Source organism: Anguilla rostrata, chromosome 4 (genome assembly GCF_018555375.3).
Source record: "Anguilla rostrata isolate EN2019 chromosome 4, ASM1855537v3, whole genome shotgun sequence".
NCBI lineage: Eukaryota > Metazoa > Chordata > Actinopteri > Anguilliformes > Anguillidae > Anguilla > Anguilla rostrata.
In genome coordinates, this window is record NC_057936.1 from 32267643 (window position 1) to 32287834 (window position 20192).

The 20192-nt window shown below is 43.2% G+C and overlaps 1 protein-coding gene across 3 annotated transcripts in view; it reads right to left on the reverse strand.

Annotated features, from left to right (window-relative positions):
* The window catches only part of LOC135253241 (sodium/hydrogen exchanger 9-like), a 70199-nt gene that overhangs the window by 16915 nt on the left and 33092 nt on the right, over window positions 1-20192 (reverse strand). For all 3 annotated transcript variants that reach the window (XR_010329563.1, XM_064332292.1, XM_064332293.1), the window contains 2 exons: window positions 17422-17533; window positions 16204-16357 (listed from right to left, as the gene is read on the reverse strand). Coding sequence is in view for 2 of the 3 variants with exons in the window: in XM_064332292.1 (XP_064188362.1) it covers window positions 16204-16357; window positions 17422-17533 (266 nt within the window). In the remaining variant the exon portion in view is untranslated. The remainder of the gene's footprint in view (window positions 1-16203; window positions 16358-17421; window positions 17534-20192) is intronic.

Consider the following 20192-nt stretch of genomic DNA (forward strand, 5'->3'; position numbering starts at 1 on the left):
ATACATTTATTTTTCCACATCAATGCATTGCAGGACTAGGGACTGTAGATACATGTGATGATAATGTTCCATCATGCTGCTTTAAAGGTAACTTTAAACATGATAAAATGGTTAAAAAAAATACACAACCAAGCAGAATTTGAAATAAAAACGATGAAGATAAATGTAAAAACTGTCTTCAGCAAATAAAATGTCCTTATGGAATTTCCTCCAGCAAGACTGGATTTGAATTCAGACATTCCCACTACACAGCAGGCTTAAGGTAATGCCTTATTGTGTTATGCAATAAATAAAGTAGGCATTTCCATAAATGTAAGAATGAGCACATGCATATAATATTGCACTTTTTCATCACATGGCAAGTTACTGTAGTACTTTGTAGTGAAGCCAAAAGCAAAACATGTAAAACGTCATCCCTACAACCACACATGGAGATGTCTGGAGCTGGCCGATGTCCATAGAGAACACAGGTGTTCACAAAGAATCTATTATCACTCTCCCATCCCCCTGCTGAGAGCCATTAATTTTAGTGGAAACTGACTGTAGGCACCATCAACACCGCCTTAAACCACTTCATCACCTCCTGTGGACTACCCACCCGGGACACTTAGCTTGAGTCATATGAAGGAGACAGGGACGAGGCCACCTGATCTCCTAGGGAAGCCAAGCTGAGGCGCACACACTACAGTTTCAGGCAAATTCAAATTCGAGCTTTGTCCATTCTCAGTACCCGATGAGACCCAAATGTGATTCGGCCCAGGCCAAAGATGAGATGGCTGCAGTCAAACTGGATGAATCTCCTGATCATACAGTTCTCATAATCACCACTTGCAAATAGGATATTAACTTGAGACAGGCTGCGCATCCACAGCCGTAAACACTAGACTATCAGACAGTGAGGTCAGCTGAAAAAGAACACACTGGAAAATTAAACCAGAGAGTGGTAAGTGTGTGAGGAGCCAGTCGCTGTGAGTAGCATGATGACCGGCGGTATGCTGGTGCCGTGCTCCAGGAACCCCTGTCCTTCCCGAGGGCTGCTGGGGCTCTAATTAAGCTCATTGGCTGGATGATTGTGGGTAATTAAGGCAGCAGGAGGAAGAGGCTCTCTGCTGTAGTCCCGTCAGGTCAGTCTCTGTGGCAGGGAATCACAGAGTCCACACTCTGTGATTCAGCCACCCAGGGAGTCGCAGAGCACCACATAAATCCAACCTCTCTGTCAAACGACAATTTACCACGTCCATAATAAGTTCAGTTATGACACCGTGTCACAGCTTGGTGATGGCACATACAAAAACACTGTGTCATGAGTGTGATTTCACTGAAAATGACAGTGTCTTGGTGTCTATTCATCTATTCCTTACAGGTGTAGCGTTCAACGGTGTAATAATAAGTGTCTCTTTTCAGAACATGGTACCTGTCATATTTTTTTTCTACTGCATTAGACTTGGAGGAAGAAAAAAAAATCAATCAACAAAGAAAAATAATTAGATGCTGAAGCAGCCGCTGTGCACTACGCACATAGCATGGACATGAACCAAACCTTGCTGTCAGTACAGATGAATCCAATTAGCTATTCAAGCTCTCAGGGGCAGCCAGCTGGGGCATTGCTTGAATCCAAAAGCGCTACGCTATCAAATACTGCGAGCAAAGGGACTCAGCCAGGCACAAACAGCTTGCGTCTGACCTTTATGACAGAGCGCGGACATGACAACATAACGCTGACCTCAAGCGGTATCAAATACACTAATGCCTGGCAGCTCCTCGCAGTTCAAGGTATAAATAGTACAATACAACACCGCGCCTGGTAACAGACTATGGTCTTAAGTTTCATCCCCGGCACAAGAAAAAAACAAAACGAAAAAAAAACAGAAAAGTTATTGGTCTGAAAAGGTTCTAAATTAAGGCGAGCTATTCGTTCGGCTCAGCAGGAACCTTACAGAGCGCAGCGACAGGGCCCTCAACGCCGATGCTGCGCTAAGAAGCATTAGCGATGATAACCAGCGTGCAGGCGTAATATTCCGCCTCTGCCGAGATGGCCAGTTGATTAAAAAACAGGGCTAGCGCAGCGTGACAATGCCACTGTCTGGGTCGTTTCCACAGGTGATGCCGAGAATACGTCCTCTTTTATATAATTTCAGAAGCCATTCCGCCGCCAATTCTGCTCGGGCAATTTGTCTTTCATACCTGTCATTATTCGTAATTCGTATCCTGTTTTCTTCTTCTGATTCATAGCAACGGGTGTAACAGCAACAAAGGGTCTGAACAATGCAGGGCAGTGAAACAGAGGCGATATCCATGGTAGCTTCTAAACTCCATGAAAAGATGTCCATGATAAGCCATGTTTATCCTGCAGAAGAGTGGATTTTGTAAAATTGTGTGGGTTGGAAAATGAGAAGGACGGGCGGTGAAGCTACAAGGGTCTGAGACAGAGGGAGTGAGTGTTAGAATCTCACAAAGGGAGTCATGTCAGATGAACCTGCAAATGTAACTCTTTTTGTAATCGGTGACATATATAACAGCTATTTATTTCCCACGGCACACGACTCACTCTGAGGGCAAAGACACTGGAACTCTCGCAAAAGGCGAAACACCTCAGCCTTTTCACTCTTATCACTTTCTCCCCGGTTCACAGCAGAAGGGACTGAACCGAAAATACAGTCAGTGGTAATGAATCTTTCATGAACACCATCAATTACTGGATTGTACAGTCATGAGTGTGAACAATTTCCCTCCTATAGCATATTATGACACAGTGTGTTGCTACGAACACACACATGAGTTATTCTATTTTACCTCTATGTACAAATCAGAAGCGAAAAACCCTGTCCATAAACTGAACCTGTGCACTTCTTAGCACATAGCGCTTCCTCCATAATTAACTCTGAATAACTACATCACTCAAGCATTCATGGTCCTTTTTTTTCCTTCCCAAGTGCAGGCCCATTGAAATCAAGTCCATCTGCCCAGCTTTCTTTTAACCTCAAACACATTAGGATGTGTGCTGAGACACATGGCAGCGCTGTGCGCCAGACTGGTCGAGGAGACAAGGCAGAGACTGTGTGAGGGCAAACCCCGCCTGACTGTACACACAGGAACAGATGTCCAAGTCGAGGCTTGCCAAGTCTTCTTAATGCCTCTCTTTGGAGGATCTCGTAATCCAAGTTTATAGTGCACACGCACACACACACACACACACACACACACACACAACTGTGCAAAGAGCTATTAGAGTGATTAGTATTATACAGTTCTCTATTGTTCCTTTTTCAACAATACACATATATTAGCAAAGTGCTTTAACAGAAGGTAGGTGCACAAAGTACTGGTTCACAAGCAGGAAAAAACACTTTAATTATATAATACCTAGAAAACTGAAAATTGCTGGTCTGAGCATTCTACAGAACATGCAGTCCTGCTTGTTCATTCAGTTCTTAAAAAGGAATATTTTTAATAAATGGCAAAAGCCTCTAGGTTCATCCAGATATACAACTGCAGATTTTATGCAGTGAATGAGATGGTTAACGGTTAACACCCAACTTAAAATGCGCATCCATGACAAACAGTAAAATATGAAAATGCCATACCAGTGATGCAAGGAAAATTAACAGTGGACAGAGGACAAAATGTGACAGCTGGGAGGAGGGGGGGGCAGACAGGAAGTTTGCATTCCCAGAGTGCGAGACTAAAACTGATGAGTGATAGAGGAGTGGGGGGAAAAGAATGCAGCAACAATGTGCACGTATCTGATGCCAGGTTGTGCAGCTGAAGGATCACCACATACACCCTCTCCCATCAGAATTAACTTAACACTGCCCACACAAATTACCTAGTCAGTTCCAGTTTTCACAAAAGTAACATGCTAAACAGGCATGCGCATACCCAATGATTGCGTGCTGTGCCAACCAACCTGACAGTGGCTGGAGACTCTCTAGTGCATACAGGTTGGGCCTGCCTGTTCGGACAGAATTCACACCCCACTCAAATGCCGAGGTGTATAGGGTTTGGTTTATCAGTTCAAGAGCTTTCAATCACATCTTAAATAGCGATTACGCAGACAACATGAATAAGCAGTTATTCATTAGACTTACGTTAATTACTGGCTGGTTATGCAGATCCCTGGAGAGGACTTTAAGAATAACACTGAATTGATCATCAATTTTAGGCATGAAAAGTGCAAGAAATGTTAAAATGCAACCTAATTTCGTGGAAAATGGCAGTTATTGGGCACATTCACAGCCGAGGTCATTGTAAAACACGGTTAAGTTTGAAATAAGTTCAAATTAAAGCAAGCAACTTTTTTCAGTTTCAGTTATTTTTACAAATCAAGCATGGTAAATGATCTTAAGGTGACATTCAAGTTTAAATACAAGACCATTTTTATAAATTAGGTCCTAGGTGTTCAGACGGTGTTTGGGTTGGAGAACATGATGTCAGGTGACCAGCCGCAGGGAAGCTTCTCGCTGCGTATTCTTACTACACACTGAATGTCTGCATGTCAGAGGGTGCATTCTCTGGTCTCCTCAGGCCAGTCTACCCCCTACCTGACTTTTCACTGCTTCTCACACACACAAGCATGGTTCTCACTGACTAGCACACCCTTGGGACACTGCAGGGAACGAATGAGAAAAACCTGGGGAGATTTAAATGTCCGAGCGCAGTGTTGGGAGGGCACACAGGGCTTTTGGGAAATCAGACGTGACTGAGACACTTGGGACCGCTGTAGTAAATCACAGACTCAACAAATCAAATGCACTTCAGCTAGTTCAAAAAACGTGCAGGTGAAAGGACAGTAATAAAAAAAAAAATGTGCCGTTTTGATAAAAATGGTGTTCTAGAAGACACTCCCTGAATGCAAATTTCCTTTAAGGGGTATAGCAGGAATGCTAAGGGAACATGAACCCAGTGGTACGGAAAAAAGAAAATCATGGTTTGGTAAACAGTACTCGAATGGTTTGTTCCTTCAGAGTGTCAAAATAGAGAAAACTGATTAAATCTAGTGAGGTGAAAAATATCTATGAACACTTTGTGCATTGTACCGTCAAATCCACTACATAAAACAAGAGGTGGGTGTGCCGTCGGTAGCTCAAAGCCAGTGTAGCACGACCGCTTCCACATGCAAATGAAAAAGCACAGAAACCAACCTCAGCACGGCTGCATGAATCTGATGCATTTGTTTCCTTCAGCTGGACAGCTGGGTTTGATGACCTGGGTGACACTAAAAGCAGGAAGGTGTCCCTCCTCTCTCAGCTCCTCATTCCTCCTCCTCACCCGCGCCATTGCCTCCCACAGACCAGGCTCCTCAGTGCTGTTCTCCTACTCCCACTCCTTACCAACACCAGCTCCTCACACACCCCCTACCTCCCCTTCCTCCTCAGAGCCTTAGGCTGTGTTTGAATGCTTTAAAATGCATCCTTCCTTCCTTCCATTTCCCCCCGTGACCCAGAAGTCGGTAACTGGTTGCCATGACAGGTAAAGTTCAAATGGTTCAGTAAACCATGGAAGGCAATGTGATCTGACCTGGTTTGCCTCCTGTGGTGAAAATGCAGGGATAGATCCTTTGCACAAGTGATTTGGGATAAAAATGACTACAAGCCCCAAAAGACTCTGCGGAAAACAAGTATAATAACAGAAAAGTTAGTGTGGAACTTTGAGTGTGGAGGGAATAAATTAAGAAAGGAAATATATTTTGTAAATCAAAAGCACAAAGGATCCAGAATCACATCTCGATCACAGACTTGCACATTTATTACAACGTGGACAAAAACTGCACCTTGTAGTGAGAGAAAGATAATCTTTCAAATAGACAAATAAAAGAATCCTAATGGCATTCAATCCTTAAATAAAATGTGATTTGTTGTAGTGCCATTTATATCATTGCATAATGGAATTGTTACAAAGGGCTATTTGTGAGTAGTCAGGTCAAAAGGTAAGAGCGTTGGAGGTTCCAACAACACTCAGTAATGACACTGAATGAAGGAGGATGTCCGAAATCTTATGAAAACGTCTCTCTGCTCTCATTTCCTCCTCGCCTCCCCCACTTCCGTTTCTTTTTTCTGTGTGAGTGCTCAGAAGGAATCAAGGACAGGAAGTAAACAAATGTCTTAAAGAATTTAAATACAGCCCAGCCACTCCCTCGTCCTCCTCTCACTCCTCCTCAAAGAGGCTAGTACTCCTCAGGGCCCTACCTCTCCTCCGCTCTTTACCCCCTCCCCCTTCTACTATGAGCTCACCCTTTAGTGCTCCCCTGAGTATTCCTACCCGCCCCCCCCCCTTCCCACTGTGCCATTCAGTGTACCTCTCCTCTCCCCTGCTCTAAAAACACAGAGTACTGAAATTATCACAAGCTAAAAATAAAGAAGTTATAAATAACTGTGCCAATCAAGTCTGATTGTGGAAATAGCAGTGTGGCATTGGGACTGAGAAACCCTAGTAATGCTGAACAGAGAACACAGCACAGCATGTCTCTATCACACACACACACACACACACACACACAGGCACACATACACACACACAGGCACACACACAAGCAGACACACACACACACGCATGCACACACACACGCACACACACACACAGCACACACACACACACACACACACACACACAGGCACACATACACACACACAGGCACACACACAAACGCATGCACACACACACACACACGCACACACACATGCACGTACACACACACACACGCACATACACACACATACCATGATATAATTTACAGACATGCATGTACAAACAAATTCTTGTGAGCACAAACACACAAATGCACAGAAACACACAAATAAAAAACTGATGGACTACCACAGTACATGCATGCAAGCACACACAACAAACACTGACTTACATGAGCATGCATGCACACACATGCAAAAACATACATGTGCATATTCACAAACCCCCATGACACAGCGACACAAGTCTATGTATGCATGCACACACATTCACAGATGTACAGAATTACACAAATTAACAGATATGAGATGCATTAGCATACACAAACATGCACACAAACACAAGCACACACAGAATGTCAAGAATGCATTAAGTATATCTATATGCAACACATTAATATATTAAATTGCATTTGCCTAGTCCCTTTCATCTCTTTTGAGAATTCAAACATTCCTTCAGTGAGTAGTACAACCACAATAAGTCCAATACCACAGAGCTATTCAGCTATTTGTTATGCCACACACATTTGATTAAAAAACCATGAATTGTATCCCTCAGCAGGTGACATTCTGAGATTATACTGAAGAGATACTGCACTGTCTCTTTGCTGTTGTTAAGGGTTTCATCTGTGCAATGCAGAAGCTGTGCACGTAATCTTTGAAGAGTTATAAACTTAAGCCTAGCTGTTTGCAGCCTTTTCATAATGGGACATTTGTTTTTTTGGCCTTAGCATGCCTGAGCATAACAGCAGCGCTAGCGCTATCTGTTCTATTATTCATACTAATATAGAGTCTTTTAAGTTCAAATATACCTGCCAGCCACTGAGGAACGTAGCGCATGCTGATGTTATAATTACACAGGCGTGCTCGCGCATACACACACACACACACAAACATTCACACAAAAAAGGAGTCCTCTCTTTCGCACGCACACACACACACACACATACACGTGCGCGCGAGCGTGCACAAACATGCACAAAATATTTGTCACACCTACAAATGTACACAGACAAACACACACGCACAAAAACATGAGCACACACACATACACGTGTTCACCCACAAGTGCACACAAACATGGACAAGGTTACAGCATATTAGGACAAAACGGTATCAGGCATAGTATAATTAGCACAGGCACTGCACATTGCATGCAGAAGATCCATAGGGCAGGCATGGAAGGATATGTCAGCATATTCATAAAAAAAAACCCTGAGAAGAATACCCCGAACTGGAGTAAAGATACACAGTGCAAATAAGGGTTTGACTGATGGAGACTGTTTTGGGAATGGACAACGTAATAGGGCCCACATCTATAGGGTAATACAGCAATGGCTTCCCAACATTATGTCACCTTTTAGGGGAAGCATATAGTCAATACTTTAATACAGTAGGTGCTGAAAAGAAGGGGTTTCTTTCAAATCAGAAAGACAAAAGCAAGGCAGAGTGAATCTGTCTCTGCTAATGTGATACTTATTCTTTTTCATGTGGGAGGAAGTGTGTGGGGGGGGGGTGTCATGGTATGAGTGTTGAGTACAGTTTGCTGTTAAGCACCCTTTTACTTTGAGAAGGGCCCACCTCTCCAACGACACTAATGTATTGCGCTGTGGCACTCCCCTTAAACATATCGAGGGGACGGTTAATAACAGGAAGCCATGTTTTCATTTTTCAAACGAATGAACAGTACCAGCTGAGATAAATAGCCCTGACAGCAATGCATTAGACCAACCCAAGGCAAAAAAAAAAGCTAAAATGTTCCATCACTTAGAGCATAATCAATAAAGACTTGCCGTGGACTGATATTAACCTCATCTGTGACTTACTACGGCAGCTCCACCCTTCAGGCCTCCGAGAGTCACAGTTTACTCAAATTGATCTGAAGATAAATGGGAATTAACTGTTCTCAGGCCCACAGAAAGCACTAGAAGTTCAGAAAAAACAGACAGATTGTTTGGATGAAATGGAGAAAGCCAGGCCTCAAAACAATCTCAGGCCTGCGAGCACCTCATCGGAGCGTAAGATTACAGCTGTAATAAACAACCTCGAACCTCACCTCACAGTTTCTCCGCCAAATTTACCTTCAAAATATGTTTTGTCTGACACATTGCTGGAGCAAAATCTGCCAGCAGAAACAACATTTCACGTGACATAACGCTCCTCATAAATATAAATACAAAGCTGATTAATTTCCGAGCTTCGTGATGGGTCCCTCAAAAGATATTACAGAAGCAAATAGCTTTGGAAATCTCATTAACTTACGTGGTACATCCCTCTAGCAGGAGCACATTTCAACGTTTCAAAGCCAACAGCGCTGCAAATTGGTTTTCTAATGCACATTTTTCAAAGTTTTCTGGGAAGAAATGATTCCGAACCGACAGAATAAAATATCTGTGCGAGCGCTTCCATAATTTAACCTCTTCAGGGTAAATCACTCTGCCCTTCTCTCTGCATTAAAACTAGCGGGGGAGAGGAAAAGAGGAGAGGGCAGCAATTTTTCCCTCCGGTCCTCAGACGGGATCATTCCTCCCATTACGGGCAGCGCTAGCGCTTTTATCTTTTTTTTGCCTGCACCTTCCTCCTAATGCAAGACTGCAATCCTGTGTCCTTCTGACAGCGTGGAAATACATGTTCCAGATACTGTGTTATGAGTTTATGATTGGCAGCTCTGCATTATCATTCATACACAGGACCTTTAGCCTGTGCTGTTTTCACAGCCTAGCTCACTAAAAGCTACTAAGCTATGCTGAGCTGGGCTCTCAGTGTGGAAGCGAAGGCCTGCAGGGATTGTCTGCAGAGGGGACGGCAACCCCCCCCCCCCCCCCCAAACACTAACAGCTCTGACACTGAGACCAAGCTCAGCCAGCTGAAAAATTCAACACACGCAAACAGACAGACAGACACACACACACGCAGACACACACACACACACATGCACAAATGCATGCACACACATACACATGCACAAATGCACGCAAACACACACACATACACACGCACAAATGCATGCACATACATACACACATGCACGCACACACGTCCACACACACGCATATGCACACTGAGACACATACACACACATCACATGCACGCACACACGCACGCGCGCGCACACACACACACACACACACACGCACGCGCACACACACACATACACACAGCCCAATGCACTCCCGTTCTTGCGCGAGGCTGTGGCGATGGGAAAGGGGCCACTGCTGTGGACAGAGCCCGCAGCAGAGGGGACGGCGAGGTCGTCGGGGGCTCTCAGAGGAGCACAGGAAGTGGCGGAGGGGGAGAGGAAGTGATGGCGGCAGTGAGGCATGAAGGAATGACATGACTGGGAGCCGGCCCATCTGTCCGCTCAAAATGTGCAAACAAACAGAGCTCGTCAGCCACAATGCAGCTGGTCGAGGACGGACGGTGCCTTGATTGGCAAACTCATTATTATAGTCATTATTTTTAAAAATTCCCAACGGTAGTGCAGTCTGTAAGTATTTGCACAGTGACACAACTTCTGATGTAATTCTACCGCCAGCAGGAGAATTTGGTATTGGTCATTTGCAAACTATATTTATCGTGCAATTAACAAAGCATTTACATTTTAACTAGCCAGCGGCACAGGCATTTAGTGAGCTGCCAATCAAAATAAACTTCAAGTGAGTATCTGCAGAGAACAGACATGCCATGTCAGACCTCTAGAACTTGGATTTAGAGAAGACATACTTTGCATCCAAATTACATTTTTATTTATTTGATAATTTTTTTTGTGAGAGAACAAGGTGTAAGGTATTGGCCTGCTTTTTAAAAAATTGCAGAGCATTTTTTTCCTTTTTTTGTTTCCTCTAATATACGGCATCGCCGTTTGTGCCACTGGCTACCGTTATGCCACCCACAACCGCAGCACAGCAGCAATGCGATGGAAGTGTGTGAACTCATCTGACATGCCTGTCTGTGAGCCAGAGACAGTAGAGCGGGTAACAGCCAGTACCCCTCCCTCACTGGTGACAACTGGCACTGTATGTGTCTGAGCGTCATTGGGAGGAGCGAATGCAATTTTAGCCTGCAGAACCCCAGCTGAATCAACCCTCTCTCTACCCCAGGTGAGACGAGGCTAATGAGGGTCTAGTCTGCCAACAGAGGGTTATCTGCTTTCAGCGGTGAGCGCCTTAACTGACTGAGCCACTTGGGAGTCCGCTTTGAGATTTTCTGTCCACTGCAATGCCAGTTACCTCACACCACCGGGCCATCGGTGTCAAGACTGAGGTGGAAATGCAGCAAGACTGGTACTATAAACAACATGGAGCTCTGAACCTCAAAATGTCCTCAGGGAAATGTGCCTTAGATTCAGTGAAAACCTCTAACTAGAACCCAATCACAGAACCAGTGCGCATAATGGGCAATCATGAGTATACATTTAGACATGGAGAGAGGCCATGAGAGAAAGGGGGAGATGAAAAGTGATGGGGGAAAGAAATGAAACATATAAAACATAATATTTTTCTATGAAACAGAAAAATATTACTTAGGGTGCTATTTAACAAACATTAATGAAAATGACGATAATGGCAGTAACACTTGGGCAAAGTAGACTAAGACTAAGGAAAGCCACCTCTGTTTATAAAATTATTTTGTTTTAATTAATCACTGTTTCAGTGGCTGTATTTCATCACTGTCAGATATTCCTTGTGTCATCAAATAATTTACTGACTATGATTAACAACCTTTACAATGTTTTCACATCTTCCAAAAATAAAAGCATACTGACAGTGAAATGATGATGAGAGGGAGGCAACAGCAAGAAGGTCAGGGGTCACCATGGTTTCCAAGAAAAATAATATTACTCATCTGGCCTGAACTCTCCCTGTAAATACTCAGCATATTGTTGAGTCATCCATCACATAAGCTCCTCTCCTCTAAGAACCATAAAATGCTACAAGGTGAGAAAAATGAAAACCTCCACCCTAGAGGGATGCATCCATGGTATGGCCTGTGCCAGTGTGGTTTTGCAACTTCCTAATTCCTCCTCTTTTAGCTCTCGGTGTAGCCTGTCAGACACTACATGAAGCCACTGCCTCATGTTCTCTCTGTTATAAAATCTCATTTTAGAGTTACTGTCAGCCGACCGTAACTCTGTGTCGGTTCTTGTACTCCTCGACCTGAGTGCAGCTTTTGACACAATTGATCATGGAATTCTACTGGACAGACTCCAGGCCTGTGTTGGACTTCATGGACAGGCACTCGCATGGTTTGGATCATACCTATGTGACAGGAAACAGTTTGTCAAATTAAAAGAAGAAGAGTCCAGCTCCTCAATAATGAAATACGGTATTCCACAAGGATCAGTACTAGGACCAGTACTCTTCTCGCTATATATGCTACCACTTGGCAATATTATCCGGGCACATGGCGTAGAGTTCCACTGTTATGCGGACGATACTCAGATTTATATTTCAATGAAACCTGGCGAAGCACTGCCGCTTTCACGGTTAGAGGCCTGTATTGTAGATATCAAGGTTTGGATGCTTTCAAATTTTCTGCTCCCAAAATATTAAGGGAGAAATTGTCTACTCTCACCTTAAACTGTGACGGTTGTTTGGCTGAACCTAATATGGTCGTTAAAGACCTTGGTGTCACCATTGATCCTGATCTATCTTTTGACACCCATATAAAAAACATATGCAGAATTGCCTTCTTTCAGCTACGCAACATAGCTAAAATTAGACATTTCCTGTCAGTTGGGGATGCTGAAAAATTGATCCATGCCTTTGTTACGTCTAGGTTAGATTACTGTAATGCTCTGCTTTCTGGCTGCCCTAATAACTCGTTAAAGAGTCTCCAGCTTGTGCAGAATGCAGCTGCTCTTATCTTGACCAGAACTAAGTATGAGCACATTACACCAGTACTAGCATCACATCACTGGCTACCCATTAAGCATAGGATAGATTTCAAGGTTTTGCTCCTGATTTTTAAAGCTCTGCATGGACATGCACCTGTGTACATATCTAACCTGCTCCTACCTTATAAGCCCACAAGGTCACTCCTATCCCAAGATGCAGGCTACTTGGTAGTCCCAAGAATTTCCAAAAACCTAAAAGGTGGTAGGGCTTTCTCCTACAGGGCCCCACTACTGTGGAACCAGCTTCCAAAATTTATAAAGGAGTCAGACTCAGTCTCAATATTTAAATCTAGATTAAAAACGCACCTCTATGCTCAGGCTTATAATCAGTTATAGTCTGGAGACAGAGTGCGAGAAGCCTGTAGTCATAGAGCTTTGTAGGTGGCAATCGTTTCCTTACTGTCACTTGTCAATCAGCTGTGATCCGACTTTACATGGGCTGGCTCTTGATAGGTGGGTATGGTTGTCCACCCCTCATGACTGCATGGGCTCTCCATCCCTGTCCTAGTAGCTATGCAGCCATATATTACTCCTGGCGGGCTCCCCCCAATACATACTACTGCCACTTTACCCACTGTCTGCTATATTGCAAATTCCCTAATTGCCGTTTCTACCCTCTTCCCCAGGCTGCCGGTGGGGCTCTTGCCCCAGCCCTCGAGAGTGCTTTGAGAGTCGTCTGGTCTCCCCCACCTCTGCGGTCCAGCCCCTCTTTCGTAATTGCCTCCACCCTGCGCCACCTGTTGTTCTCCATCACCGCCACCCGGCCCCACCCATCATCAGAGCCACATCATAAACCTTACAAAACTGACTGACATGTTGGTCACCGGTCGGCACCCTGAGCCGACCAGAGGAGAATGGGTTTCCCCCTTGAGTCTGGTTCATTCCAAGGTTTATTCCCATCTGCCACAGGGAGTTTTTCCTTGCCACTGTTGCCTTAGGCTTGCTCCTGTGGGGGTTTAGGCCAGGGTTGTCTGTAAAGCGTATTGTTGACAACTGCTGTAAAATACGCTATACAAATAAAATTTGATTAATTTGATTGATCATTGGGGTCCTTGAGGGCGGCTAACTTTCAAAACAACAAGAATCTATTGATGTGAAATAAAACACACAGTTATAGTACATGCAGTCATGTTTTACATTTAAAATGAAATTCCATTGTCATGTGTCTGTTTCCCCTAAAACAAAAAGAGGTTAATTTGTGTCGTTCCTGAATCCTACTGACAAACCCCTCATAAGTTGCTGTGTGGTGAGTAGCTTAAAGGGTTAACTGCATTTGAGCAGAAATATTTCCCCATGCCTGCCGGCCTGCTGCTAGCTGCCATGGGACCAGCCGGCAGTAGCTTGGGGAGTGCAGGTTCACTGAGCAGACAAGCACTGCCACACGTGTGAGTGTGTGTGGCCACATGACTGCCAGACTGCGAGGGAGTTAAATCTATAGCCTCCAAAACGGCTGATGAGTGAATTGCACAAGAGTACTGCATGCCGAAGACTTTCTGTCCCCTTTCTGTCAGCCAACCCCTCTCCCCACAGTCTCTCTCTCTCTCTCTCTCTTACACACTCTCTCTCTCAAAACACAGAAGTATGCACAAGTGTATGCACATGCATGCATACATTTGAATATGTGCACACAAGTGCAAGTAATGAGTCCACTCAGATGCCTGCTTTCTCTTGCTATGGTCATCTTTTAAAGCTTATTTTCAGTTTCTCAAGCCTGATGCAGATAATACACAATGTCTTGTGAACTGCATGATTGCCCTTTCCAGCTGTCTCTTATGTTTCCAAAAAATGAAGTGACATCTGAATGTTAAGCAAAGACAAACTTTAAAAAACATGACAGTTCAACTTGGTGGTCTATAGAGAGAAGTGATACAGGATTTAACTGTCATCAGCTCAAAATGAACATCTTTTGGTACATTGTTTCTTGTCACAATCCAAAGTAAGACAATTTTTCCAATTTGTTTTTGGCAGGAGAGGAAATAACTAAGAGATCCCGCTGCCATGTGTATGAGAATAAAAAAACCTGTTACTCAAATGAAGACTAGCTGTAAATTAATGAGAAACACATACATGTATATGCATACACACAGACCAGAAGCGTTGTATCGAATGGCTGCTTGGCTATATAGAGACAGCGATGTGTAAGTAGTCACGACAATACAGACTGCATTTATGATTCATAAATATAATAAATAGGTATCCAATTACTGTCTTGGATCTTCACAGTCCCGACTGCACACCCCAATCATAATTATCTAACCACGCTGAAATTATGCATTACACATTCCAAATGTGCTTTTAATGTAATGACTCAACTCTGCCCTGTGATCTAATCATAAAAATGCAGCTTTTAATTTTTTTGCTCAAATGTAATCTTTAACAACTACTTCAAACCTGGCAAAACCTTGCACTCTGTCCCTGCTGAACGCATAATTAGCGATCCAATTCGACAGCAGAAAAAACATGCTTCCAAACAGAAAATGTAACAGGAAGAACTGAGCTGTGAAAATTCTTCTAACACAAACGTGCAGTCCTTAGAATGTACTAACACACAAACATGTGTATTAGTACATTCTAAGTGTATTACAACATATCATCAAAAAAATTCATGAATATTTTTAAATGTATGTCAAATTATATTGCGTACCATGACTGTTTGACAATCTATCTGCTCCAGGTCAACCTAATTGAATACACGGGGAAATCGGACTGGCTGTCTGTTGACTTTTAATCCATCCACCGAAAAAGCAAAGCCCTGCTTTTGTCTTGTGACCCAAGGATGGCGACGTTAGTTGGAATGACCCTCTTTGCGGTTAATGAGCACCTCCACCCACAACCACTCTCTAGATTAAGTGAAGGCATTATTCATAGCTGGTGCTTGTGCTCTTAAATGCTGACTAATCATATTATTTAAAATGCACCATCTCTCTAGGGAAAACCTTATCATACATCACCTATCAGCCATATCAATCACTAGTGGCAATTCTCCAATAGACCTTTTTTCTGACAAACAACTTCAGTGAACTTCACTCAGCTCCAACGAGTACCTTCAAGCAGTAGTACATTTTTGATTAGACACATCAGCGACCCCTTATTTATGAGTAGTCAGAGATGTAACCACTTTGTTGAATTAACCAAATTAATTTCTGAACCAATGATTCTTAACAGTAATAAGATATCTACTGAAAAATAAAAAATATGGAAAATGTTTCCTGCCTCCACAAAGCCTTCTATGTCAGAAATCCTTAACCCGTCAGACATGTACATAGGACTCCACCCTGACATGAGAGCTTTTTATGAATTCTCAGCTGCACGGGACTCCAGCGCATAAGACCTGGGCTTGTTTGCATGCCTGATTTTATAAAAGAATGAAGTGATGGAATGGGAACTCTGGGCTTATTATAATTTTCCATCTGTGAGGGTATGTCTGGACTGGTTTTATTTGATTGTATTGGTTGCGACTCAGCATGGTCCAAGCACTTCAGAGTAAGGCGGGTCCGTATCTCGAGAGAGAGAGGGAGCGCGCATATTTCTGATGCTCTTACGGTAAAAGCCGTGCAGCTGAGAGTGCGTGAAAAGCACTTAAGGCCCTGGACTGAGGAGATCAGGCCCTGGGAGATCACTGACCTGATGTCCAGCCAGGCCAGCATTGGGCAGGTGCCACCGCCCAGCACCCAGACGGTGAAGAGGACCAGCAGGAGGGTGGTGCTCAGAATGGTCCGGCGGGCGATGGTGCAGGTGTCCCTCACCGCCAGGGCAAAGGCCACCGCGCCACGCAAACCTGGGGAAGGTCATTATTCACCCGTGAAGAGCACTCCATGCACAGTCTCATTACTCTCAACAAGCAGCATGTGGCCTTTGTGGCTTCTTCGTTGGCTTGTTTTCTTTTCCATTTATCAGGTCTACTTTTTGTTGTTGGTGCATGTTCCATGATATAATTACCTTCGTGTACCATAAATAATATTGACTGTATATTGGGATTGTAGAATATCAATTTTTGGTTTTAAAACAAAAACAAATATATGAGGCAGATATATTAATTTGGGATTTCAAATTAGCGTTAACATATGTCATCTGTTAGCTTTGGTTAACTTCTCACTTTTTGCTATCCAATCAGTCTGAACAATTGCAATGGTTTATAGTGTATTAAACATCAATGCTATAAGATTATTTGACAAGCACAATTCATAGCAGTGTGCTGTGTCCATAGAAATATTTTATGGTGCTTTTTTCAACTACAGACTAAGTTGATCAGAAAAGTGTAACTGTAACTGCAAGCTTTTATACATATATTTACTGTGCCGAATGTTAGTTTAATCTAGTATTTTATTCAATAACACATCTGACCTTCTGTAAGATGGCGACCGACAAGCAACATTCGGCTTGAAATGGGAGTTAAATGGTATAACAGATATTTCTGAACAGGTGCAATGATACACAACCATGATCTGCCCATACTGGCACTGAACCAAAGCAAGTGAGCTGAGATGAGCTGCACTAATATGTGCAGTACAGGGAGCCCAAATGTCAGCCAGATGTGGCTATTGCAAGACATAAGCTGCTTTTCCCTCTTTCCACTGGGAAAAATTCCTTCCATGGCTTTGCAAATTACCAACAGCTAGCAAGAACCTGGAATAATAGTGCAATTGAAGAATTTTTAAACGATAAGACAATGGAATGGTTCAGCTAAAGGGAATGACAACCATAGTCAGATTGATCATTGATCGTTCCCTTCTTCACCCTTACGGACATCGTAACAAATCTTTTAAATTTTATTTTATTGCCTTGTGGGTGACAGGATTCAGGGTGACAGTTACTGCAGTGCAGGTAGAGACCACACCATACCTGAAAACATCATCATGTGCTGAATGTTGAGAGGGATCTTCTCCCTGCGGCCGAGGTTGAGCAGGAAAGACAGCGGGTAGATGTTGCACGCCCTTGCCAGGAAGATGGAGAGCTATGGGGATTTGGCACTTAAGGAGAAAGGCATTGTTCTTCAAAGCACCCCCGCTCTACACCACTTACTGCACAACATTATTGAGGCCGTATCTCTTCTATTCCAGCCACCCACACACTCATGTTTCACACAAGAAGAAGAAGCAGAATGATAAGTGTCTATGTCATTTACATACTTGGTGTGTGTGCCAGTGTACATGTAATAAAACGAGATGCAAGGCAGGTTTTGTGCAATGCCAGTGCAAAGCTAAACCAGCTGCAGACTTTCCCTCCTTCTGACTAATTACTGCCGAATAGCTCTCCCCAGATCTGTAGAGGAGAATGCACGACATGAACTTCCTCAGACTGTCAATTGCACACACTGAATGGGTGTGCACTGTTTTGGCAAAGTGCTCGGTTGGCTGCTACACCATTTCCAGAGACTAAGACTGTCCAAAACAGCTTACTGGCCTAGTATTGAGACTGCAACTTGTATACTGAATAGTAGGCAAGTATGCTGTTTTGGACATGGCCTAAGGAAATCACAAAGAGGGTGTTTCAGAGCCCTTGGCAGGCGTTGTGGATTTTGAGAGTTTTTGGGTGTGTCAATGAGTGTATGTTTAAATACAGACGCAGAAGACGGCTTCCACTGTGAAACACACCCTGCAGATTTAATGAGCGAAACGTTTCTCCATAAAGCCCAACAGTCATTTTTCATTTACGACACTGAAGTATTGACTTGGGCATAACTAATGAAAAATTTCAAGAAAATAAATTGCTTACTTGTTTTTAATATAATCCGAAGAGTGATTCAACTTACAGTAACAGAATCAGTTACAACATCCGGAATGCTTCTGCGCAAATATACAAGTAGACACAAAATGAAAAATAAGCTAAATCAAATCCAGGTACTTTTCTTGTCAGGAGTACTTTATCTACAATGGCCACTAAATGGCCAATACATAAGTTCAAACATCTATCACACATAATTTCCCCCCTCTGACATCAGAAGAGAAATAATTGACCAAGATCATAATTGCTGACTGTGTGGGAATTGTACTTGAAAAAGCCTTTTTGGAGGATGGCCACATTAGACCAACAGTAGACCAAGTAATGCCATGCACAGTATAAAGCAGGAACAAAGGCCAAGGCATATATCTTGCTGCTAAAGTGGATTTCACATTCCAGTACAGCCTCAGTCAGCTGTCAAGTGAAATGTCATGGGGGAACCTTTAAATTCTGGAGAGTATAATGGTGTCATAGCAGTGGAGCTACACTCTAAAAGTTAAATAGGATTTAAAAAACTGTAATATTATTCAGACAGTTCAGTCAACTGAGCTACACACAAAACGGTACAGACTAAATCACTAATCGTAATGCATTCTATACCTCTCAGCTGTCCTCAGCTTTTGACCTGTGCTAAAATGATGATGGATAACCACCTCACTGTGGATCAGCACAACCAAATCACAACAGCAACAATGTTGTGAAAATACTGTTTGCTAGTTCAGTGAATGGTCATTCATAGAGAGGCCAAAATATGAGAAAGGTGTACTGTAAGGTGATTTATAGAAGTGTGCCCAAAGGAAAACAGACTCTGATTACTGTGCTCACAGGGAGTCAGCAGAGTCGCATAACGAGACAGTACGCAGTTGCAAAACATCCTACTGGATCAGCGTTATGTAAAACTTAGGTTCTCCATAGTAGTGTCACCATGTTTTGTATTGTTGGAAAGCCGATGTCATGGGGAACAAGTTGATGTCTTTGGTGGTGTGGTGCTCGCTAAAGATCTTAATACCCAAGGGTCAGCGCCCAGCCAGATACAAAGGTTACCCTGGTGTGATATACTTACAGTGATATCAAAAATCAGAATCATTAATGTAGTTTTGCTAACATTGCGTCTTCATTTGATGACTTGGTGTTTTGCTTTGATCTTTGAATATATAAGGGTAAAGGTGCAATGGTTCAGGGGGACTCGTCAATATGACCTCCTACACGCCATTCGCGTTTAGCCACCCCACTACACACACTCTTTTGCATCTGTATATTACCATCATTGCACATACTGTAAAATAAACTGCGTTCACTTCACTAACCTGGCATTCGTTTTTTACCACTGTTACCACTGCACACCTAGCAGTTTCAGGGTGATAACATAACTCCTAAGCATAGAACTAAGGATGTGTGCACCCTCTAGTCACTTGCCTATACACTAGTGCCATAGCAAGATACAAAATTGTATCTATGCAGGTTACACACGCCAGAGGCACGTCCACATCTACTAGCTACAATAGATAGTGATAAGTATAGAGACACACTACAGGCGGATCACTTGCAGCCTCCTTCTATGCACAACTGTTAGCACAGATGAAAGGTTAAAACACTATTTTGGAGTCAGATAACCGAGACAGCATTAAATTAATCCTGTTCCAGTAGCACTGGGTAAGACTACACATGTTCCTTCACCACTCAGATACTTCCCCTGTTTGGTCTATCTGAGGGGTTTCTTACAGTGCCGAGAAACAAAGCTTTGCTTTAGGGAAATTCCCATCACAATTCTAATTCTCAGCACACAAAAAAAAGATAGAAATGATTTACAGTATCTTGAGAAGTTTGGAAACCGAATGCTAAACAGCTGCGCAGCTAGTAAGAATCGAGTTTCACAGAGCTGGTAACAAAAG